The sequence below is a fragment of the Babylonia areolata genome, chromosome 32 (assembly GCF_041734735.1).
Source record: "Babylonia areolata isolate BAREFJ2019XMU chromosome 32, ASM4173473v1, whole genome shotgun sequence".
Classification (NCBI taxonomy): Eukaryota; Metazoa; Mollusca; class Gastropoda; order Neogastropoda; family Buccinidae; genus Babylonia; species Babylonia areolata.
The window spans coordinates 16,218,259-16,238,493 of record NC_134907.1 but is presented as its reverse complement, the minus strand read 5'-3'; the positions used below and the strand labels follow the sequence as shown (position 1 = coordinate 16,238,493).

The window sequence follows — 20,235 nt, the reverse complement described above, 5'->3', positions numbered from 1 at the left end:
TAGGCAGGGACGGGAGGCTATTTTGGGAAGAGGTGGGTTTTAAGGCCAGACTTGAAAGAGCTGAGTGTGGAGACTTGACGAAGAGAAAGAGGAAGTTAATTCCAATGGCAAGGTCCAGAGACCGAGAAAGAATGGCGGCCAAGAGTCAAGAGTTTGAATCTGCGTATGCATAAATAGAGTGGATCCAAAGCTGATCGTAGTGAGCGAGATGGAGTGTGGAGGTGAAGGCAGCCACAGAGATAGGAAAGGGCTGATTTGTGAATACATTTGTAGCATAGAGTGCTGATCTTGTACTTTATCACTCTGCCGCCTTCCTCTCTACACAGGAGGACTATGACAGGCTTCGCCCTCTGTCCTACCCGCAGACAGACATTTTTCTGTTGGCCTTCAGCATCGAATCAGACACCAGTCTGCAGAACATCGAACACAAGTGGCTGCCAGAAATACAGCGCTACTGCCCTGACGTTCCTTGTCTTATGGTCGGCTGCAAATCGGGTATGTGTGGGTGAACGAATGGGGTAGTTTGTTGTTGTTGTTGTTGTTGTTGCTGTTACTACAGCATTGTTGCTATGATTGTTTTTGTTGTTGGTGTTGGGAGGGGCAGGGGGCGGGGGGGGGGGGGGGGGGGGGGGGGGGCATGAATTACAACCTAAGGAAGAGAGAGAGAGAGAAAGAGGCAAAAAAACCCCAACAACAACAACTACAAAAAGCCACCACCACCGTAACAACCACCACCACCACAACTACCACAGCAGCAGCAGCACCACCACCACAAATACCACACCACTACCACCACACCGCCATCCCAACCACCACCATCACCTCAACACCACCACCACTATCATCACCACCACCACCACCACAACCACTACCAACACCAACATCACTGCCACAACCACCAACCCAACAAGAACAGTAACAACAACGGCAACATCAACAACAAATCAGCAAGCTTCCTGCAGCACCAAAATGACTCAGCAGCAGTGCGGGGTCTCCTTTTGGTATATGGCCTCCTGGTGACCAAACATCGATTGTTCCTCTGTGGACTGCCAGCACTGGGACTGCGGTAGATGAAGGAACTCAGAATGAGCAGCGTGAAAATGAATGACACTGACACTGACACTGAAACGATGCAGATGATGGGGGTTGGGAGGGAGGGGGGGGGGGGGTCCGGGGGGGGGGGGGGATCCTTGGTTTATCGTCACATCTGAATGACCAGACATTCAGTTTGATTTTCCAGTCAAAACTTGTTTGAGAGAGGAAGGAGTGAGAGCTGGCAGGATTGTGACCCAGACCCTCACAGACACTGTATAGGCAGATGAGCGTCTTATATTCCATTCTGCTACCTTCGTTCCCCATATCAACATCAGTTCACATGTCTTTTTGGGTGGGTATGTTGTTGTTGTTATCATGATCGTCTTATATTCCATTCTGCTACCTTCGTTCCCCATATCAACATCAGTTCACATGTCTTTTTGGGTGGGTATGTTGTTGTTGTTATCATGATCGTCTTATATTCCATTCTGCTACCTTCGTTCCCCATATCAACATCAGTTCACAAGTCTTTTTGGGTGGGTATGTTGATGTTGTTGTTGTTATCATGATCGTCTTATATTCCATTCTGCTACCTTCGTTCCCCATATCAACATCAGTTCACATGTCTTTTTGGGTGGGTATGTTGTTGTTGTTATCATGATCGTCTTATATTCCATTCTGCTACCTTCGTTCCCCATATCAACATCAGTTCACATGTCTTTTTGGGTGGGTATGTTGTTGTTGTTATCATGATCGTCTTATATTCCATTCTGCTACCTTCGTTCCCCATAGCAACATCAATTCACATGTCTTTTTGGGTGGGTATGTTGTTGTTGTTATCATGATCGTCTTATATTCCATTCTGCTACCTTCGTTCCCCATATCAACATCAGTTCACAAGTCTTTTTGGGTGGGTATGTTGATGTTGTTGTTGTTATCATGATCGTCTTATATTCCATTCTGCTACCTTCGTTCCCCATAGCAACATCAATTCACATGTCTTTTTGGGTGGGTATGTTGATGTTGTTGTTGTTATCATGATCGTCTTATATTCCATTCTGCTACCTTCGTTCCCCATAGCAACATCAATTCACATGTCTTTTTGGGTGGGTATGTTGTTGTTGTTATCATGATCGTCTTATATTCCATTCTGCTACCTTCGTTCCCCATAGCAACATCAATTCACAAGTCTTTTTGGGTGGGTATGTTGATGTTGTTGTTGTTATCATGATCGTCTTATATTCCATTCTGCTACCTTCGTTCCCCATATCAACATCAGTTCACATGTCTTTTTGGGTGGGTATGTTGATGTTGTTGTTGTTATCATGATCGTCTTATATTCCATTCTGCTACCTTCGTTCCCCATATCAACATCAGTTCACATGTCTTTTTGGGTGGGTATGTTGTTGTTGTTGTTGTTATCATGATTGTTTTCGCTGTTTTGATATTGGTGGTGCCACTGGACAGGACATGTTGTCCGCATGACAGACATCAGGATCCTGAAGATGCTCTTCTTTGGCCAGCTGAAGGAAGACCACCGCAAACTTGGAAGACCCTGCAAGTGCTTCAAGGACACCTTGAAGACAAACCTCAAAGCCTGTGACATAGACATTGCTTCCTGGGAAACTGATGCCCTTGACCGCTCTCGCTGGAGGATGCTGTGCTCTAGTGGCGTGAAAACGTTTGAAAACAAGAGAATGCTGGCCATTAAGGAGAAGCGTGAGCGAAGGAAGCAGGGCTCAACTTCTGGAAACGTGTTCCCTTGCAACACCTGTGGGAAGTGCTGCGCATCCAGAATCGGCCTCTTCTCCCATATGAGTACACACACTGACAGATAAGCCTGCCTGCCTACTCATCCGTCGGTCCGACGGGCGACGCCATCATCACATCATTGCTATTAAGATTGTGTTTGTTGTTGCTGTTGAACACCAATTCACTTTTTTTTTTGTTTTTTTTTTTTTTGGTCTTTTTTTTTTTCCTTCAGATTTGCGAACAGATACGCCAAGTGCCACCACTACCACGAGCAGATCTGACAAAATGGTGAGCCACAAAGAAGCCAAGGAGATGGCAGACAAGCTGGGTCTTAGATACGTGGAGACTTCAGCTCTCACTCAGACAGGCCTCAAAGAGTGTTTTGACTATGCTGTGAGTATTAAATTCATGGACATGCAGGTCTTGCAGCCGTGGGCCTGTCTGGTTGTTAGGGTATGAATGGCTTACATGCTAAGTTGTATGTGTGTGTGTGTGTGTGTGTGGTGGGGGTGTGGGGGGTGGGGAGGTGGAGGTGGGGTTCACTGTGTTGTATTGCATTGCATTGCATTGCATTGCATTGCATTGCGTTGCATTGCGTTGCATTGCGTTGTGTTGTGTTGTGTTGTCCTTTGCTGTGCTGTATTGTTTTGTATCGTGCTGTTTTGTGTTGTATTGTGTTGTCTTGTGTTGCGGTGCGTTGCGCTGTGTTGTCTTGTGTTGTGTTGAGTTGCGCTGTGTTGTCTTGTGTTGCGGTGTGTTGTCTTGTGTTGTGTTGAGTTGCGCTGTGTTGTCTTGTGTTGTGTTGAGTTGTGCTGTGTTGTCTTGTGTTGTGTTGAGTTGCGCTGTGTTGTCTTGTGTTGTGTTGCAAATCAAACAAATATCGGCATCATTTCCAAACCAACATTGCGCAAATTTCTTCAAAACGGAACAGAGTCTCTGTGGGCCTTTCCAAATACAATAGACTGAGCAACACACTAGACGCCACGTTTTTGGCATCACAGATCTTTTCCCATCCCTCTTGCGGCCAGTCAGTGGCAGCCTCTGTGCGTGTGTGTTTGTGTGGATGTGTGGGTCTGTGCTTTTGAGTGCGTTTGTGAATGCGCGAGAGTGTAAGTGTACACAAGTGTCAGGAGAGATCTGTGTACGTGTGTGTGTGTGTGTGTGTGTGTGTGTGTGTGTGTGTGAGTAGGTGGGAGTGCGGGGGGAGGTGGGGTAGAGGATGAGGTATGTGAGTATATGCATGCCTACACTGTGGGAGCAACAGGATATTGGAACGTATATATATATATATATATATATATATATGTGTGTGTGTGTGTGTGTGTGTGTATATCTTTGTATATATGTGTGTGGGTTTGGGGGTGGGAGATATGGGCGTATGTGTGTGTGCTTGTACAAGTAAGTGTTCATCTCTGTGAGTGTGTGTTTGTGTGTGTGAGTGTGTGTGTGTGTGTGCCGTGGAAGCTGCGATACGTAGACTAGAAATGAGTGTGTGGAGGAGGGGGGTAGAGGAGGTGCAAGGTAATGTGTGTGTGTGTGTGTGTGTGTGTGTGTGTGTTGGAGCTCATGTACGTTTATATGTATTTGACTGTGCTTTCATATCTGTGAAACTGCATGTTTTGTGCATTTCTGTTGTGCATGTGTGGGTGTGTGTGTGAATGTGTGTCTTCATGTTTTACATTTATTCGCTTATTTATCACCATTGTTGTCTTATTTATTTTTTTAATTATTTTTTTTTAATTATTATTTTTTTTAATCATTTTATTAGTATTACTATTATTATTACTACTACCTTTTTCTATATTATAATTATTATTCATTTATTTGTTTATTTATGTAAGCTTATCTATTATTTATTCCCCCGTTTTTTTTTTTGTTTTTTTTTTTTTTCTCAAGGCCTGACTAAGCGCGTTGGGTTACGCTGCTGGTCAGGCTTCTGCTTGGCAGATGTGGTGTAGCGTATATGGTTTGTCCGAATGCAGTGACGCCTCCTTGAGCAACTGAAACTGAAACTGAAACTGAGTTGCGCTGTGTTGTCTTGTGTTGAGTTGCGCTGTGTTGTCTTGTGTTGCGGTGCGGGGTTGCAATGTGTTGTATTGTGTTGTATTGTCACAATAAGCCTATGAATTAATTAAGGGTTAAAAAGAGTTAAAGGTTCCATGAGTCTATGAAATAAAGATGAAAAAAAAAATTGTGAAAGGTGCCTTAAGTCCATGAGTTTAAGGTTTAAAAAAGGTGAAAGTTCCCCAAAGTCCATGACAGAAAGGTTAACTCACTCAGTACGGCCAGTCCTCTACACAGACCCTTCGGATGTCCAGTGGGTGTCTGAATGACCCAACCTTTAGCTTGCGTCGTCAGAATTGTGGTATTCTTTGTCAACATTCACCTCTTCAGTATAAGAGCCTTCCGCTTGCAATATTTTGATGATGGTAACTGGGGTGAAACGCTGTTAACGTCGTCTCTTTTGCCGTACGTATGGAGAGAGTTAAAAAAAAAAAAAGAACAGGACTTGACTTAAGAAGAACAAGAGAAAGAAGAGAGGAAGACTCTCTGTGTGTGTATGAGTGTGTTGTGTGCACGTGTGATTATGCAAGTGGAGTGATGGCTTAGAGGTAACGCATCCACCTAGGAAGCAAGAGAATCTTGAGCGCGCTGGTTCGAATCACAACTCTCTCTCTCCACTAGAACTTGAGTGGTGGTCTGGATGCTAGTCATTCGGATGAGATGATAAACCGAGGTCCTGTGTGTAGCATGCAGTTAGTGCATGTAAAAGAACCCACGGCAACAAAAGGGTTATTCCTGGCAAAAAATCTGAAGAAAAATCCACTTCGATAGGAAAAACAAATAAAACTGCGTGCAGGAAAAAATACCAAAAAGTGGGTGAGTGTGTGTGATGGGAGAGTGGAGAGAATGGGGGTGGGTAGATGGATGGTGGTGGTGTGGTTCGAAAGGGAGAATGACCCGATTTTTACCCCATTTACCTTTTCTATCCAAAATTTTATTTGACAATTTTTACAAAATCTATGGCATGCAGATTACAGTTATGTTCCTTTTTACATGTATGTATTTTAAGTGAAAATTGCGGTCATCCCAGGCGTTTAATCATGATGTATGTTCATTCTTTGTGTGTGTCTGTGCGGGTGTGTTAGTGTGAGTGTTGGAGTGTAACAGTTGTAGTACATGTATTGATAGTATGTTACTTTGTGAGTTTTATGCAGTGTGTTTTAAAAAAATTTTTTTTATAATATTAATGATTCTGTTTTATGTTTCTACTACTTTTTATATGCTTTCTTGTTTCACTTTAGGTATTGGATTGTAAAGTGTTTAGAGCTTGCTTATGCTTGTATTATAGCGCTATATCAAAATAAAATATTATTATTATTATTATTATTATTAATTCCTCTTCTCTCCTCCCTCCGTTCCACAGTCCCTGCATTGCTCCATCGGCATCTTTTGTGGTTGTGATACAAAGTTTTCTTGTTTGATGTTTATTGTAAAGTGCTTTGAGCTCTCTTTAACTAAGGGAGGAAAGCGCTCAAGAAATGTCCATTATTATTATTATTATTATTATTATAAGACTACATACTCACACACACAACCGTCAATTTTACTTGCCAGGTTCGCCTGGCGGTGGCAGGAGGGATGGTGGGATCAAAGAAGAAAAGTTGGTTTTCGCGAGGGAGCAAGAAGAACATCTTGATTCCACCAGTTATGCCCCCTGCTGGTAGGTGATCAAACCCTGTGTGTGTGTGTGTGTATGTGTGAGAGAGAGAGAGAGAGAGAGAGAGAGAGAGAGAGAGAGAGAGAGTGTGTGTGTGTGTGTGCGTGTGTGAGAGAGAGAGAGAGAGTGTGTGTGTGTGTGTGTGCGTGTGTGAGAGAGAGAGAGAGAGAGAGTGTGTGTGTGTGTGTGCGTGCGTGAGAGAGAGAGAGAGAGAGAGAGAGAGAGAGAGAGTGTGTGTGTGTGTGTGTGCGTGCGTGAGAGAGAGAGAGAGAGAGAGAGTGTGTATGTGTGTGTGTGTGAGAGAGAGAGAGAGAGAGAGAGAGAGTGTGTGTGTGCGTGCGTGTGAGAGAGAGAGAGAGAGAGAGTGTGTGTGTGCGTGCGTGTGAGAGAGAGAGAGAGAGAGAGAGAGAGTGTGTGTGTGTGTGTGTGCGTGAGAGAGAGAGAGAGAGAGAGAGAGAGAGAGAGAGAGAGAAAGTGTGTGTGTGTGTGTGTGCGTGCGTGAGAGAGAGAGAGAGAGAGAGAGAGAGAGAGAGAGAGAGAGAGAGAGAGAGAGAGTGTGTGTGTGTGTGTGTGCGTGTGTGAGAGAGAGAGAGAGAGAGAGAGAGAGAGAGAGAGAGAGTGTGTGTGTGTGTGTGTGCGTGTGTGAGAGAGAGAGAGAGAGAGAGAGAGAGAGAGAGTGTGTGTGTGTGTGTGTGCGTGCGTGAGAGAGAGAGAGAGAGAGAAAGTGTGTGTGTGTGTGTTGTCTCTGTATATGTGTGTCTCTGTGTGTCCATGTCTAGGTGAACTGTGAATTCTGCAATGGTAGTTTAAAAAAAAAAAAAAAAAAAAAAAAAAAAATTTTTAGAGCTGGGGTGGGGTAGGGTGGGGTGTCCCCAAGAATATCAGACATTCTGTTTTTGTATACTTCAATGATGATGGGTGATGATGGGTGGTGGTAAAGATATCTGCTATAGGGATCCATTTAAGTTTTCGGGGCTACTTGACAAGGCTGTACGTTCTGTATGACAGTCAGTCGTGTCCGACTATGACCATCAGAACAGCAGAGGAGGTAACTGCTGTCCAGGCTGTCTGGGCTTACAATTTGATTATAGCGGAGAGTGTCTTGCCCGAGTTACACCCCCTCAATCTCTCGGCCAAGAAGGTTTTAGGACAGTCGGCGTTGGGATGGTGGTTCCCAAAGGCCCAGCTAGCTAGCCCCCCCCAAAGGCTGCAGCACTAAGAGCCAGTGCAACTTTGCCTCCGAGTTTGAGAGTCATAGTCTTTCACAAAAGACTAAGCTGAAAATGATTTCCCTTAAAAAAAAAAAAAAAAAAAAAAAAAATCTACGCTTATAGTTGACTTCATCAAGTTTTTGCGCCTTATACATATTATTATTATTATTATTATTAGTTCTTTTTTATGTATTTGTCTATTATTTATTCACCCTTTTTTTTTTTCTCAAGGCCTGACTTAGCGCGTTGGGTTACGCTGCTGGTCAGGCATCTGCTTGGCAGATGTGGTGTCGCGTATATGGATTTGTCCGAACGCAGTGACGCCTCCTTGAGCTACTGATACTGAAACTGAAACTGAAACTGAATTGAACTGCCCACTATACCCTCTGGCCCATACAACAGCAACAAAGAATCGCAACTCCTGTCTGTTTTGGGTCAGTCTCTGAATGATTACCCCCAGGTGTGCTTCAGGATCTTGGAGTGGGTTCTCCTTCCACCGTTTCTGTGCCAGGGGGTGTTCAAACGTTTTAGTTACAACAAGGCTGTTGTAGTCTGATAACTTGTATTCATTTATATCCCTGGCGTCAACCGGGCTGAGAGATACAGGCACCTGCAGTGTTGGTCATTTTTTTTTGTTGAAATTATTTTGACCAACACTGCCAAAGATAAGATGCATCCTTGAAGTGGATAACCCTGGGCTGTGTGGTCCCAGTCTCACCATTTGATCCCACAGCACACCCAACTCTGGGTAGGATCCAACCTCGGAACGAATGAAAAAAGCCAAAAAGAAACAAATAACACAAAAAAAACCAAAAAAAAACCCCACCCCTGATGAGGATTGAACCTGCATCCTTCCAGTCCTCAGTCTGTCATGCTATTTAACCACTTTGCCACGGTGGCTGTTTTGAAACAGTGATGTGATTGTCCTTCCAGTCGTCAGTCTGTCATGCTATTTAACCACTTTGCCACGGTGGCTGTTTTGAAACAGTGATGTGATTGTCCTTCCAGTCGTCAGTCTGTCACGCTATTTAACCACTTTGCCACGGTGGCTGTTTTGAAACAGTGATGTGATTGTCCTTCCAGTCGTCAATCTGTCACGCTATTTAACCACTTTGCCACGGTGGCTGTTTTGAAACAGTGATGTGATTGTCCTTCCAGTCGTCAGTCTGTCACGCTATTTAACCACTTTGCCACGGTGGCTGTTTTGAAACAGTGATGTGATTGTTCCATCATTTCTGTGATAGTTTCTACTGTGGAATACTGTGTTATATACTGGCCCTCTGTGATCAGTGATTTATCTTGCGGATGGTTTTTATCTATCTTTTTTTTCGATTGATTTATTCATTCATCTGTTTATTTAATTATTTTGTTTATTCATTCATTCAGTCATTTATTAATTGATTGATTGATCTGATTACATTCTGTATATTGACAATTCTGTACCCATGTATTCACAATCACTGTGTTGACAATCACTCCACCAATCTAGAACCACTCTGGCAGCCATGGGATCTTTAACATGTTTTCAACACACACACACACACACAGGTAAAGCACCGTGGCTGGAGGTAGCCACATCCGTGTTCGCGGACAGGTGGTACCAGGCGCTTCAGGACCCCCGGTTCCATGATGTGACCTTCGTGGTGGAGGAGGGGTCGACACGGCTGCATGCGCACACCATCCTGCTGTGCTCCGCCTCCAAGTTCTTCGCCAGGGTTCTCGGGGTGTCTGCTGGGGGCAGGGTGAGGCATTACACTGTGGTATGCACACACGTGCGTGCATGCATGCATGTGTGCGTAGACGCGCGTGCACAGAGAGATGCACGCACATGCATTCTCTCTCTCTCTCTCTCTCTCTCTCTCTCTCTCTCTCACACTGTGACAGGTACACACACATACACACACAAAAACACACACACATACACACACACATACAAGCACACACACACACACATATACAAGCACAAACACACACACACAGAGGTCCACACACACATACAAACACACACGCATACAAAAACACACACACAGACACAGACACAGACACACACTCACACACACAAACACACACGCACATACAAATACACACGGAAACCCACATGCATACAAACACACACACACATACAAACACATACAAACACACACAAACACATACAAACATACACACACACATACAAACACATAAACACACACACATACACACACGCAATTACACACACAGAGTTACACACACAAACATGCACACACACATCAAGCACATACATGCGCATTCGAGCAGTTTTACTAGCAGACATTTATTTTAATCAGTAGAACACTACAAATTAATGTGCAACAGCAAGCATTCTCTAGTTTAACACATTTTTCACTAAAAGTGATATTTAGAATGGTGAACTTTTTTGTTGTTGTTGTTTTGTTTTGTTTTGTTTGATAACTGTAACACGGTTTTTCATTTCTTCGTTGTTGTTGTTTTTCCTTGTGATAGATTTATTCATTAAAAGCAGTTTACATGTCAATGACATTCAGTTTCTTAAATTTGTTTTTTTGTGTGTGTCTTTTTTTTTTTTTTTAACCATTCAACATATTCACTCGCTGCATATGAGCATTACAAAGAACTGCCAAGCAGATGCCTGACCAGCAGTGTAACCCAACGCGATTAGTCAGGCTTTGAGAAAAAAAACAAAAAACCCAACCCCTCCCCCCCCCCAAAAAAAAAACCCCAATAAATAAAAATAAAAATAAATAATAATAATGATAATAATAATAATAATAATAATAATAATAATAATAATAAAACAAAATAAAATAAAATAAACAAAGTAAAAAATAAGAAAAAAGAAAAAAAAAAGAAAAAAAAAAAGAAAAAAAGAAAAATACATAAAAATACTACTACTACTAATGATGATATTTAAAAGGCTCAGAATCTTGATTAAGTCAACTCTAGGCACACACACACACACACACACACACACACACACACACAAGATAATGAAAACAAACTTGATAACAACATCAACCAGCCAACCTGCCATCATCCGAACCAACCCAAGAGTTCAGTGAATCAAATGATGATGATATACGAGTTCTGGGACGTTCGAAGGGAAATAATTAGCCCAGGTTCAGCTGTTCCTTTTAGCTTTTCTTTTCTTTTTTTTTTTTTTAGGAGTGATTGTTTTCCCTTCGCAGCTAGATATCCATTATTATTTTATTTTTTAAATTTTAATTTAAATTTTTTTGGTTGGCAAAGTGCAGTGTGATCAGGACGACTGGAGGGTTAGATGGTAAACACTGAAGAAGAAGAAGAAGAAGAAGAAGAAGAGTTATTTTTTCTTCTTCAAGATACACAGCTTATTGACAATGCCATACATGCGTACATTTCAAGCTATCGTCTATATCAAAAGAAGAATGTTCACGAAAACCTGTCATGTCCAAGCACATCTTTTGTCATTTTCCTTCCTGAATTTTTTGAAAGTTAGCTAGCTACGTGTTAGATAGTCCAGTTGGTTGTTTATTGTATGTCCCCACATGAACCACTTTTCAAATAATGATCTATAGAAGTAGTGCATACAATATTTGATTATTGATTTTTTTTGTTTTTTGGTCCTAATCCCGCTTTCTTTCTCCAATCACTGACACTCACCCCCTCCATTTTAGATGTTGTACTCTATCTTGTCCACATTCTGTTCTCTCTCTCTCTCTGTCTGTCTGTCTCTCTCTCTCACTTCCTTTCTTAGTCCCCTCCCCATTGCCACCACCCCCACCTCCCTCCCCTCCACCTCAGCTGCCCCACTTTTCATTCGAATATACAGAAATGTCCATTTCTAATTAATAATAACAATCATCATTATGATAGAAATGATAATAATCCAAATGATAATAATAATATCATTTATTTTTAGTCTAATATCATCATCTTAGATGAACAGACTATAAATAAATAAATGAACGAACTTCCTGAATTTGTAGAGCACACCAGTCATGAACCTTAACCCTTTGAGCCCTGACCACCGCTTTACCGGTGGCAGAGAAAAATGGTAAAGCGGTGGTCAGGGCTCAAAGGGTTAAGCGCAAATCGTCAATAGGTCCCCGACTATAGTAGAGAAAATCAAAAGAAAGAAAAGGTTGGCTGACTATGCCAAGATAAAGAGGACATCTTTACTGCCTTTTTTTTTGTCAGTCTGTTAGTGTTACAGTCTCTCTCACATCCTGTAAAACAACCATAAAAACATTGATATTCAAGCGGGCTTATCATGATTTAGGCACTCCAGTTCTATTTTCTCTGCAATGTTCTGTGTATGCAAGCTTCTTCTTCTTCTTCTGCGTTCACTCGTATGCACATGAGTAGGCTTTTACGTGTATGACCGTTTTTACCCTGCCATGTAGGCAGCCATACTCCGTTTTCAGGGGTGTGCATGCTGGGTATGTTCTTGTTTCCATAACCCACTGAACGCTGACATGGATTACAGGATCTTAAACGTGCGTATTTGATTTTCTGCTTGCGTATACACACGAAGGGGGTTCAGGCACTAGCAGGTCTGCACATATGTTGACCTGGGAGATCGTAAAAATCTCCACCCTTTACCCACCAGGCGCCGTCACCGTGATTCGAACCCGGGACCCTCAGATTGACAGTCCAACGCTTTAACCACTCGGCTATTGCGCCCGTCTGTGTATGGAAGCGAATCAGTTGTGTTTGTGAGTGTGTATATATACACACTTAAATTGTATGGTTGTGTCTTACTGGTCTTATTATTGTAAAGTGCTGAACAGACATACTATTGTTGTTATTACAGTTATTATCTTTCTTCTTCTTCTTTTCATTGCTGCTGTTGTTGTGTTCCCATTGTGAACATTGTATCATATATCATTAGGTAAGAAGGAAGAAGATTAACAAAAGAAGTCGCTACATTTGTATTTGTATTTGTATTTCTTTTTATCACAACAGATTTCTCTGTGTGAAATCCGGGCTGCTCTCCCCAGGGAGAGCACGTCGCTACACTACAGCGCCACCCATTTAAAAAAATTTTTTTTCCTGCGTGTGGTTTTATTTGTTTTTCCTATCGAAGTGGATTTTTCTACAGAATTTTGCCAGGAACAATCCTTTTGTTGCCATGGGTTCTTTTACGTGCGCTAAGTGCATGCTGCACATGGGACCTCGGTTTATCATCTCATCCGAATGACTAGCGTCCAGACCACCACTCAAGGTCTAGTGGAGGGGGAGAAAATATCGGTGGCTGAGCCGTGATTCGAACCAGCGCGCTCAGATTCTCTCGTTTCCTAGGCGGACGCGTTACCTCTAGGCCATCACTCCACTCTCTGCACTCTCTCCATGTCAGTGTTGAATGTCGTGGCAGACGGAGCAGCAGCGACAGATGAGTGCCATAGATGGCTACAGCGACCAGGATCTGAACAGCGGGCGTGTGGAGGGCATCGCCTCAGTGTACCGCGACGAGGAGAAGACGTCGCAGGCCGGCGATTCTACGCACGTTAAACACACCACGGTTGTTCTCAGCGCCGACATCAAAGCCTCCACCTTTCTGCGGGTTTTGGAATTCCTGTATACAGGTAGGTGTGTGTGTGTGTGTGTGTGTGTGTGTGTGTGTGTGTGTGTGGGTGGGGAGGTGGGGGCGATGGTGGGTGGTGAGGAGGGGTTGGGGGATGGAGGAAAGAGAAAGAGCTGTGTGTGTGTGTGTGTGTGTGGGTGTGTGGGTGGGGAGGTGGGGGCGAAGGTGGGTGGTGAGGAGGGGTTGGGGGATGCAGGAAAGAGAAAGAGCTGTGTGTGTGTGTGTGTGTGTGTGTGTGTGTGGGTGGGGTGGGGAGGTGGGGGCGATGGTGGGTGGTGAGGAGGGGTTGGGGGATGGAGGAAAGAGAAAGAGCTGTGTGTGTGTGTGTGTGTGTGTGTGTGTGTGTGTGTGTGTGTGTGGGTGGGTGGGTGGGTGGGGAGGTGGGGGCGATGGTGGGTGGTGAGGAGGGGTTGGGGGATGGAGGAAAGAGAAAGAGCTGTGTGTGTGTGTGTGTGTGTGTGTGTGTGTGTGTGTGTGTGTGTGTGTGGGTGGGTGGGGAGGTGGGGGCGATGGTGGGTGGTGAGGAGGGGTTGGGGGATGCAGGAAAGAGAAAGAGCTGTGTGTGTGTGTGTGTGTGTGTGTGTGTGTGTGTGTGTGTGTGTGGGTGGGTGGGGAGGTGGGGGCGATGGTGGGTGGTGAGGAGGGGTTGGGGGATGCAGGAAAGAGAAAGAGCTGTGTGTGTGTGTGTGTGTGTGTGTGTGTGTACTTGTGCACACTTGACCTTGATTCATCATTTCATCTGAATGCCTAGCGTCCAGACCACCACTCAAGGTCTAGTGGAGGGAGAAAAATATACTGGCTAGTGTGGGATTCAATCCATTGCGCTCAGATTCATTCACTTCTTATATAGGCGGACAAGTCTTGGAGTGGAGTGACTGGCCTAGAGGTAACACATCCGCCTAGGAAGCGAGAGAATCTGAGCGCACTGGTTTGAATCACGGCTCAGCCGCTGATATTTTCTCCCCCTCCATTAGACCTTGAGTGGTGGTCTGGACGCTAGTCATTCGGATGAGACAATAAACCAAGGTCCCATGTGCAGCATGCACTTAGCGCACGTAAAAGAACCCACGGCAACAAAAGGGTTGTTCCTGGCAAAATTCTGTAGAAAAATCCACTTTGATAAGAAGAACAAATAAAACTGCACGCAGGAAAAAAAATAATAAAGGGTGGCGCTGTTGTGTAGCGATGTGCTATCCCTGGGGAGAGCAGCCCGAATTTCACACAGAGAAATCTGTTGTGATAAAAAGAAATACAAATACAAACACAAAGTTATGATGTTGATAACACTACTACTGCTACGACTACAACTACTACTTCTGATAATGATACTACAATTGCTACAACTGCTGCTGCTGCTACGACTACTACTACTACTACTGATGGTGATGACGACAACAACATCAATAATAACGATAACAATGATAATGATAATAATAATCATCATGATATCATCGTCATCATCATCATCATAACAATCAAATCAACATGATAATTACAGCATCCACACCACCAATACTCAAGGACTAGTGTAGTGAAAGAGGAGGGGAGGTGGGGAAGAGAAATTCTGACGAATGGACGGCATTTGAAACTGGTTTAACCTTACCTCGTGGAGGGAGGAGGGGGCGAGGAGGTGAGGGGAAGGGGTGGGGGGTGGGGTTGGGTGAGTAAATTCTTGCGAATGAATGGCATCTGAATCTTGTTCAACAATACCTAGTGGGGGTGGTGGAGAGGGGGATGAGGGGCAGAATAAATTCTGACTAATGAAAACCAATTGAAATTTATTTAATCAACCTTTTTCAAGTGGAGGAGGAAGGAAAAATTCTGGCGACAGAATTATGGATAGTGGCACTGAAACTTGGTTTCCATAACCATCACCCAGGGGTACCCAGGCTACCCGAAGACGTGGCGGACGCCGACCTGGAGGAACTCTCCAGGGTGGCCAGCATCTTCAAGCTACCCCAGCTGAAGACCATCTGCCTCAACATCCAGAACGACGAGGAGTTCCTCAACCCCAGCATCGGCACTTTCCTCAACGACGAAACAGGGGCGACGATGAAGACCCTGTTCTTCAACCAGCCCGAGTGTGCCGATGTGGTTTTCGATGTTCAGGGTGGGTGTGTGAGAACTTACAAAAAAAAAAAAAAAAAAAAAAAAAAGAGAGAGAAGATTTTTGTTGTTTACTAAATTATATTATGGTTATGTCATGTTCTTGTCTTTTTGCAAAAAAAAAAAAAAAAAAAAAAAAAGGATTTTAATTAAAGAATGTAGTAGTAGTGCTGAGTTGTAGTAGTAATAGTAGTGCCGAGTTGTGGTAGTAGCAGTAGTAGTAGTAGAAGTAGTAATGATGATGATGATGATCATAATGATAATGGTAATGTTGATATGATGATTGTGATGATGATGATAACAACAATAATAATAATAATAATAAAAAATCTTTTTTAAAAGTTTATTTCTATTGCAGTGTTGAACCTTTCATTGAAATGCAATAATGTTCAAGGCACACCATATGACTAAAATATGACAAAAAAAGAAAGCATTGTACACAGAACATCATAATAACAGGTGAAAATCTCATTAACAACTATCTTATGCAAACAACGTACAGTCACTTCAGCCACAGGCTGAATTGATGAAAATATCCATCATCATCCACACAGTCACAATGTCCAAGCATCCATGCACACACATTTAGACAATGCACAAACACACACACACACACAAATGTACACACACATACATACATACGTACAAACATATACATACACATATGCATAAAGTGATAAACATACACATACATATAATACATACAGATATATACATACACATATACATACAAATTTAGATTAATACTGTAAATATGCATGCAGAAAAAAAAAACCCAACATGAAAAGGAATTCAATGAATTTTTTATTTTTAAGATAAATATGAAATGAAAAACCACAAACACAAAGATCTAAGATAGAGAAATTAACCACACACATGCATGATCATGCACTCATGCTCGCAAACACATCGAATGACAGAGAAAATTATAAAACAAAATTGGTTAAGATTACCATCAACCTGTCAACAGGTTGCAGCGTGTATGCCCATCGAGTGGTTCTGTCGACGCACAGTGACGTCATGGCCGCCATGTTTTCTGGCCATTTCTCTGAAGGCAATGAAGAGATTACAGCCAAGGTAAGTCACTCCCGTCAGTACCTTTTTATTTATTTCCCTTTAGTTAAGGGAGGGAGAGATGACGAGACTAATTTTTAGGTGTTGTAATTTTGAATTGTGTATTAAAATCAGTTTGGTCATTTTTATGTATATGATTGGTTGTTTGTATTCAGATGTGGTTTTTAAGTTTTTGTGATGTAGTTTTAAGTATTGTAATATTGGTGTTTGTGATGTGACATTGCAAAATCTAGGAATTGTGATCCTTGATATGCGTGTTGAGTGTTTGGTTGTGCATCCTGTTTCTCAGTGCGTGTGTACATTAATGAATTACTGTTTGAGTTTGGGTGAATTTCTGTGTAGAGTTGTTTTTTTTATGGAAGCTGTGATTTTAGTGTTTAAATATATATTTTACATGTCGAATTATTTAAATTTCTACATTGGAAGGTGCATTTCAACATGTTTTACATGTAGATTGTTATGATCATCATCATCATTATTATCATTACTAGTAGTATTATTGATATTGTTATTATTGTTGTTGTTGTTGTCATGATGATGATGATTGTCATCATCATTATCGTTATCATTATCATGATCATTATCACAAAATTGATTTTTTTTTTTTTTTTTTTCATTTTTCAGGTGAACATTCCCAACACACCTGTGGACACATTCCTGGCCTTGCTGGAATACCTCTACACCGACCACGCACCCATCGAGGAGGGAGACAGCGTAGGAATCCTGATCCTGGCGGATGAATACTGCGTGCCTCGGCTGTGCAATCTGTGTGAGCTGTACATCACCAAAGAGGTGGACCGTCACTGCAGCAAGCAGATCGAGAAGTCGGACATTGACGTCATTGGGCTTTTGAACACCTCTCAGGTAAGTTGTTGGTTGTTTCTGTTTCACGTTCAGTTTCAGTAAGGTGATAAAAAGTGTGTGGAGTGATCCGTATGCGCTACACTGAATCTGCTGTGACAAAAAAACAAACAAACCCAAACCCCCAAAACAACCCCAACAAACAAACAAACAAACTCAGATGCCTGATCTTCACACAAACCGAACGGACTGTTCTGGCCTTGAAAGTAAATATATATATATATATATACACACACACACACACACATATATATATACATATATATATATATATATATATATATATATATATATATAGATATATATATATATATATATATATATATATATATATATATGCAGATAGATAGACAGATAGATAGATATAAATAGATAGTCTACAGATAGATAAACAGACTGATAGATAGCTAGATAGCTAAATAAAAAGACAGATAGATAGACAGACAGCTAGGTAGACAGACAGATAGATACATAGGTAGATAGACAGACAGACATACAGACAGACAAGCATATAGACAGGCAGACAGACAGATAGATAGATAGACAGATAGATAGATATAGATATTGGAGTGGTGGCTTAGTGGCAACATTCCCGCCTAGTAAGCGAAAGAATCTGGGTGCACAGGTTCAATTGAATCCCACACGTGACCGTATTTTCTTCCCCTTCCGCTAGACCCATGATGGTGGTCTGGACGCTAGTCATTTGGATAAGACAGTAAACTGAGGTCCCCATGTGTAGCTTGCACTTATAATGTATGTAAAAGAACCCACAGCAGCAAAAGGATTATTATGATTATCATCATAATAATTATGATAATGATAACAAGAAGGTTTATTTATATTGCACCTAATCAAATAAATTTTGCTCTCAGCTCGTTACAATAATTATAGCTGTTCCAAAAAGAATACATTACAATATGTTGTTACTTACTTTATCATTATTATAATAATGATTATTATTATTCTTATGATTATTATCATTATTATATTACTTTATTGTTATTGTTATTATTATTATTATGTTACTTACTTTATCATTATTATAATTATTATTATTGTCATGATTATTATTATCATCATTATTATGTTACTTTCTTCTTCTTCCTCTTCTTGTTATTATTATTATTATTGTTGTTGTTGTTGTTATCATCATTATTATTATTATTATTATCATCATTTTACTCTCTGCAATCTCAGATGTACAACGCCAAACAGCTGGTCAAGTGGTGCCTCCATTTCATCTCCTCCAACTTCCTGTCCTTTGAGAACAGGAAAGAGTTCTCCAGCCTGACAGAAGATCACCGGAAGCATGTCACAGAAAACCGCTGGCCTCCCGTGTCGTACCTGAAGGAACTGGAAGAATATGAGAAAAAGATGGCAGACAAGGGAGAGAAATGTGTTGTCATGTAATCTGTTGAAGCCTGGAAGTTCGGGTTAACAATAAAACAGTGCTGGACATGGTTATGATAGCAATACCTTCGTCTAATATCACTTGCAGTGAAAAGACGTTAAACTAAAGAACGAATGAATACAGAGCCAGAGATCAAATTCATGCTTTTGCTTACAAATGACATTTTTTCATATATATATAATCTGTCTATTTATCTATCTATCTTTCTCTCTCTGTCTATATATATATATGTATATATATATATATATATATATATATATATAATCATTGTTATTGTTCCTGATTTTTTTTCTATTTAGTTAATTATTTATTTGTTTATTCATTCATCAATATTCTATTTCATTCTATTTTATTTTCTCTCAAGGCCTGACAAAGCGCGTTGGGATTTGCTGCTGGTCAGGCATCTGTTTAGCGGATGTGGTGTAGCGTATATGGATTTGTCTGAACACAGTGACGCCTCCTTGAGCAACTGAACCGAACTGAGTTTGTAAGCACACAAGTACAAGACATTTTTGAGATTAATATCTTCTTCTTGTTTTCTTTTGTACTGTTAATACTGAAGGCAACAGCAGTGATAAACCAGCTAAACAACTCGTGCAGCAGCAAGAATATTTCCCTGAGACTGAAGCTGAAATTATGCAACAAAAATGTTTTATCCAAGCTACTCTCCAACTGCAAGTTTTGGCAACTTGAGAAGATCACACAGAAGAGAAAAAAAAAAAATTGGATACCCTTGACACAAGACGGCTACGTTATATCCTTGGCATCAAATGACATGCTTCTGTTTCGAGTGAAGAATTCAAAGTGAGACCCCATCGACCTCAGATGTCAACCATTATCATCAAATGTTTTTTCTGGGCTTTTTTTTTTTTTTTTTTTTTTTAAAAAAAAGGCTCTCTGCAGTGAGAAATGCATGCCAAGCGGCAAATTCTGCAGCTGGCTGAGGACCGTCTGAGTGTCTTGAATGCCTCGTGCTTCGTACGACGCTGAAGGATCTTAGTCTGAGTGTAAATGCTTGACCGCACAGCTACTTGATCTTCATTGTAAGACTGTTCACCACTTGCAGGAACCCTCGGTGGAAGCAGAACTGTTTATTGCATTATGTGACTTCCCAGTGCAAGTGTTTGGTTTATATTGTGGTTTGAATATATATATATGTTTGGCAACAGGTGAGTAACTAGCAGTGGGTGAATAGTGCTTACTCATGTTTTAGTTTTTGAAAAGATCTTCCATTTTAGCTAGTTGTAATTGGTTTTCATTTTGTAAAAACATCAATCAGGAGTAGAATGTTGCCCATCCACCCACCCACCTCCCACACCCCCGCCCCCCTCCCACTCTCCAACCTCCCAAAGAAGAAGAAATTCCAGTTTGTGTTTTTCGATTGTGAATATTCTACTTTTCTAAAAAAAAAAACCCAAAGCCTCTCAAACTTACCAATCCCATTTTGCCCGTGATATTGGTGTGCTTCTTAAACTTCTGCTCTGTGTGTGGGCACACACACACA

At 41.6% G+C, this 20,235-nt stretch overlaps 1 protein-coding gene across 1 annotated transcript in view; it reads left to right on the top strand.

The window, feature by feature from the left end:
• The window catches only part of LOC143276571 (rho-related protein racA-like), a 22,221-nt gene extending 2,621 nt beyond the window's left edge, over positions 1–19,600 (top strand). The window contains exons 3-11 of the mRNA XM_076581160.1: positions 327–495; positions 3,020–3,180; positions 6,406–6,511; positions 9,268–9,461; positions 13,070–13,280; positions 15,159–15,389; positions 16,356–16,462; positions 17,084–17,323; positions 18,518–19,600. Coding sequence (XP_076437275.1) covers positions 327–495; positions 3,020–3,180; positions 6,406–6,511; positions 9,268–9,461; positions 13,070–13,280; positions 15,159–15,389; positions 16,356–16,462; positions 17,084–17,323; positions 18,518–18,730 — 1,632 coding nt within the window. The 3' untranslated portion in view covers positions 18,731–19,600. The remainder of the gene's footprint in view (positions 1–326; positions 496–3,019; positions 3,181–6,405; positions 6,512–9,267; positions 9,462–13,069; positions 13,281–15,158; positions 15,390–16,355; positions 16,463–17,083; positions 17,324–18,517) is intronic.
• Positions 19,601–20,235: the final 635 nt, after the last annotated feature.